Here is a 4,941-nt window from a genome sequence, read left to right as displayed (position 1 = left end):
AGTGCTCGCCGGTGAATGCCGTATATCCTGTTCACGCCGCTGATGTATGTCTGGGTGTTGGCGGATGCAGGTTCGCTGATGCCGTGGAGATAATCCTCGAACTGATGGATATGGGGCTACTATTTCCTGTTCAGGTGTTTTTCTGCCTTGCGTTGACGCGCGGGTGTCGTGCAGTGGCGCTGCGGCTCTCTCTCCTCGCATATGCGGCGTGTCTCTGCGTGTGTGTATGTCTTTTATTTTGTGTTTTATATTTTCTCTCCTTTCGTACTAAGAGCGTTTGCTCACTCCTACCCACCCCACATTAAGCCCCTCCTCCCCTCTCCCCCTCCCGCATTTTGTTTTGTCTTCAAAAATTAGTTCTCTCTTTGTTTCCCGCCTTCTCTCGGTGTCTTGCGCATGAACTCGCAGAGAGTCATCGCACACTCTCCTCTTCCTCAGTCTCTTCCTCTCTCTTTAACGCCCCAACCTGTTGTCGCTCTGTCTTCCACACCCCACTACTGCGGTCACGCTGCATGTGTGTGTGTGTGTGGGCGCAGTGCCTTCTTGTGTTCTCTCTGTTTTCGCTTTCCCCTTCCACCCGTGGGCAGTAAAGGCGCATAAGCCTGTGCGCTGGTGCGCGAGGGAGGAGAGGACAACGAGCCCGCCTGTCTGCTATAATCGCCGGTGAAGTTGTTCGACACCTTCGCAGGAGAGGAAGTGGATTGATTGCGGCGGTCGGGGCGGAGAGAGGGAGCTGGTGAGAAGGAAAAGAGAGAAAGCATGCAGAGTGAGTGAGCACTCGTTAGGCGGGCTTTGGCAGCGGGAATGCTCACCTGCATGTCTGCAGTGGAGGCTGGCGCTGATTCAGACAAGCCGCCACCGCCATCTGTGCGTTTGTGGACGCGGGAGAATCAAAAAATAAAGGAAAAAATCGTAGCAAGCGAAAAAGGTGGAACGAAGCGAGTCAAGTGCTCAAGTGAACGAGAAAGATTTCGTCCTCTGCGTGGGTGCTGCGGGGCCCTACCATCGATTCACGGACAGGAAGAAGGTGCACGAGCTCCACACACTGACACACGCCCCCCTCCCCACCTCTTATCAGTCATCTCGTTGCCTGTCGCTTTCATCATCTCTCTCCTTCTGCTCCTCCATAGAGCACAACTATGCGGTAACACGCGGTGTACGGAAACTTGAAAAGATGTGAAAAAAGGAGAATAACAGGAATCGCCGCGGTAGCAGCGTGGAGTGGAATTGGCGTCAGCGTGTGCACTGGTGGCGCCCACGCACAAGTACGCCGTCTCAACGCCATTGAGCACGGAGTGCCTTAAAAGCCCTTGTGTGCCTGCGAGCGTCTGTACCCTCGGCTCATGGGGCGTTTCGTGTAAACTGAGTAAGAGAGCCTCATCCACACATACACACGCAGTGGCCTCTCTTGGTGCGTGTGTGTCCTGCCGCATGACGCCGTGTGCCCCGAAGTTGATGTGCCGCGGACCTTCCCCGCCCCTACTGTCCACCGCTGCTGCTTTTTACTCTACGGTATGCCCTAACCGCCATCATGGCTGTACCCACTCCTCGCGCGTTGAATCGAACACTGACACAGCTCAGCATACACACACGCGCAGTGCAATACACCAGCCGGCTGACCTATCACTGCGGCAACCAGCGGCATTAGCATAGAAAAGGAAAGGGTGACGACACGTGGTACACGCATCTTACTGCAAGCGCGATATCACATCGCCATTCACTGACCGCAGTGATACCTCAGAGAGCCTCGCGTTCGTATCGACTCTCGTCATCGCTAGTGCTGCTGCTGCTGGTCACTTACTTCAGTGCCACCTGCAGTCGCCGTTGTGCGCCAGTCGAGATTTGCCTTGTCTCCTTTCCGCTCTCCCCCCCCTCCCTTTCTTCACCAAGGCGTTGTGTGGGTGTGTGGGTGCATCATGTCCTCGCCGCGCGACACCGTTTCGCCGGCGCAGGCCACAGGCGACTCGAGAGCAGGGAACTCCCCATTTGCCGAGCAGCTCCCTACAGCTACCCCGCGAAGTACCCACACCACCGCCGTGCTTGAAGCTGCAGGCACTAGCAGGCCATCCCTGTCGTTGTCGCTGCCGCGATCGAACGAATTTGCGCTGCCTCGCCGGGACATGACGGTGGGCAGCTCTGGTGGGTCGCGTGCCATTCCGTTCTACCCTGTCGCGACATCGACTTCCAAGGAGTCGAGCGACGTCGACCCAGGTAGCCAGCAGCGCCCTGCCCCGGGTCCGTCTTCGCGGATGGGCCCCACACCGAGTCTGAGCGACGCCACCTCGAGCGCTGCGCTTCCCCGTCCTCTGCCGGCAGACCATGAGCTTCCTGGAAAACTGTTTGGCGCATCCGGCGCGCTGCGGCAGAACGGCAGTCGAGAAGGAAGTCTGGCGGACTACCGGAGAGGGTCGTTGCCTAGCATTGGCGCTTCCACCAGCATGGCGACAACCCGCTGTGACCCGTCAGGGGGGCTGGCGCACCCAGGCAACTTCAGCTCCGTTGATCGACTCACCAGTGCCAAGGCCACGCGAAGTGGCGGCCAACCCATCGAGGACGACCTCTTCTACGCCGACGTACTGTTCATGTGGATGGGCGTAAGCCACACTCAGTACTTCACCTACGACCCCAGCGCCGACGTGTATCGACTGGCACCGGACACGTGTGGCGCCGTGCAGCAGCAGGCTGCTGAGGTGTTTCAAGAGTGCGGTGTGCTAGCGCGGCACATCGACGTGGCACTCCGCCAGCCAAGCGCCACCGGCGACTCATTTCTTCAGCAGAGTCTGCGCAGTGCGCTGCGCCGGCAGCTAACGCAGTACCACTACCTCGTGTCGATGCTGCGCGAACGACGCAGCCCACCGCTGCGCATGGGCGACCTCGTTGTCGCCTACAAGCGCGTGCATCCCAAGCTGTGGGCAATGGACTGCGTCCTCCGTGAGACGCAGCACGTTAAGGGTGGGGAGTTGGCATCCAGAATGCAGCAGCTCGTCCAGCACGGCTCGCATCGCCTTGCCTCTCTGCTCCACGATATCTACATCGAGACGGTGAGTCCACTGTTGCACATGACGGTAGAGAGCATAACGAAGGGAGACGTGTGTGACCCGATGCACGAGTTCTACATTGTGCCGGTGGACGGCATCGACGACGCGGCGGAGAACTTTTGGGTGGCGAAGTACGTCCTTAGCACAGAGATGCTGCCGCGAACCGTCCCAGAGATCGTAGCGCAGGACATCTTGCTCGTGACGAAGAACATCCGCTTCATCTGCCGCTGCTGCCGCGCCAAGCAATGGAGGATGGACCCGTCACTCATTGCCGAGGCGGAGCGAGCGACGTTTGACACGCTTCCGGTCGTCGTGCACCGCGCCCTCATCTTCACCAACACGGCAGTGCTTCGGCTTATACGGGAGGAGTTTCAGCTGCACGAGGTGCTGCGACTGGTAAACGCCTTTCTATTGGTCGGCTACGGCGACTTTTACGAGCTGCTCATCACGAAATTGGAGCCAGTCTTATCGAAGATGAGCAGCACTGTTCCGGTGTCGGTGGTACGAGATCAGGTGAAGAGCGCGCTAGCTGAGATAACCCCGTACGCCAAGCACCTTGACACGGACCGCTTCGCCCTGCTTCACGCTGAGTTGGTAAAGGATGAAGCAAAGCTCGGCTGGGATACGTTCGTCATGACAATGCCGGTGTCCTCGCCTCTCAACAACATCTTTGATAACGGTGCCATGCGGGTGTATCGCAGACTGTTTCGGCTAATGTTTCGCGTCAAGGTGGCGGAGGTGGCGCTGAAGAAGGCGTGGAGGCAAAATGTGGTGCTTGACCGTCTCATCAGCAGCGTGCAGCGCACCGCGCAGGAAACGTCGGCGTGGCGCGAAGTAGCGGCTGATGCGCATCTCCTTGGACTTCAGCTCAACCACTTCGTTAACAACCTGTGGTCCTACCTGGTGGCGGAGGTGTGCACCGTGGCACAAGACCTGCTCCTCAAGGCGGTGGCACAGTGCACCTCTATGGACGACATCCGCACAGCGCACAATACATATTTGGCGTATCTCACGCAGCGCTCGCTGCTGCACACAGACTGCGCGACGATCCGCATGAACGTGGAGAACATCCTCACCATTGTGCGGGAGTACTGTGGCTCACAGGCGCTGCTTGCATCCCTTTTACAACGCGGCTCAGGTGACCTTTCGACCGTGAAGCGCCAGTATCAAGGCCTCACCGACGACTTCCACCGCGAAATGTCCTCGCTGCTGACAACGCTGGAGGAGCAGCACGTCAACTTTGACTTCCTCAATTTTCTGCTGCTGCGGCTCAACTTCAACCGTTTCTACCACGATACCTCAGACATGGCGGACAACACGGAGTTTTAGCCCCGACAACAGACAGCTGGCTTCGTCAGTGATGAGGTTGATGGAAAGAAAGGCGCCAACCCTCTGTGGCCCGACTGCCCCCCCCCCCTCTCACCGAAGCGTAGAGCAGCCAGTGTAGATCCACGCGCCCGCCACTCATGTAGATCCGCGCGTGTATATGTTAACGGGGACGTGAGTGTGCCAGAGGCCCCATGCAAGGAAGTCATCCATCCTTTCCCTGATTCATTGCGAACAACCTTAACAACGCACTGCACACCCCTCTTCAGCCCCCTGACTGGACGACAGTAACGACAGCAAAGCCTCTCTCTTTCACTGTACACGCACCCACCTCTGTGGGTGTGCGTTGACGCAAATGAATTCCAAGCCAGACGAATCTGTCGTCGCTGCGCTCTGCTTGCCCACAGCGCTCCTAGGCGAGATCGCGGCGTGTGTGCGGAAGAGAGGAACATGCGCAGAGAGGACAAGACAAGAAAGGAAGCGAGTGAGGTGGGGAGACAGCGTCACACGCGCACGCCCGCACTCTCTCTCTCCCTCTCTGTTGCCCTCGATGGTCTTTTCTCCACTCGCTCCTCCC

General features: G+C 58.3%; 1 protein-coding gene across 1 annotated transcript; it reads left to right on the top strand.

The window, feature by feature from the left end:
* Positions 1 to 2,582: 2,582 nt before the first annotated feature.
* On the top strand, positions 2,583 to 4,367 carry LPMP_282920 (gamma-tubulin complex subunit, putative; the record flags this gene model as incomplete). Its single annotated transcript, XM_010702329.1, has 1 exon — positions 2,583 to 4,367. The coding sequence occupies one exon, from the start codon at positions 2,583 to 2,585 to the stop codon at positions 4,365 to 4,367; it is 1,785 nt and encodes a 594-aa protein (XP_010700631.1).
* Positions 4,368 to 4,941: the final 574 nt, after the last annotated feature.

Source organism: Leishmania panamensis (assembly GCF_000755165.1).
Source record: "Leishmania panamensis strain MHOM/PA/94/PSC-1 chromosome 28 sequence".
NCBI lineage: Eukaryota > Euglenozoa > Kinetoplastea > Trypanosomatida > Trypanosomatidae > Leishmania > Leishmania panamensis.
This window is presented reverse-complemented; position numbering and strand designations above follow the sequence as displayed.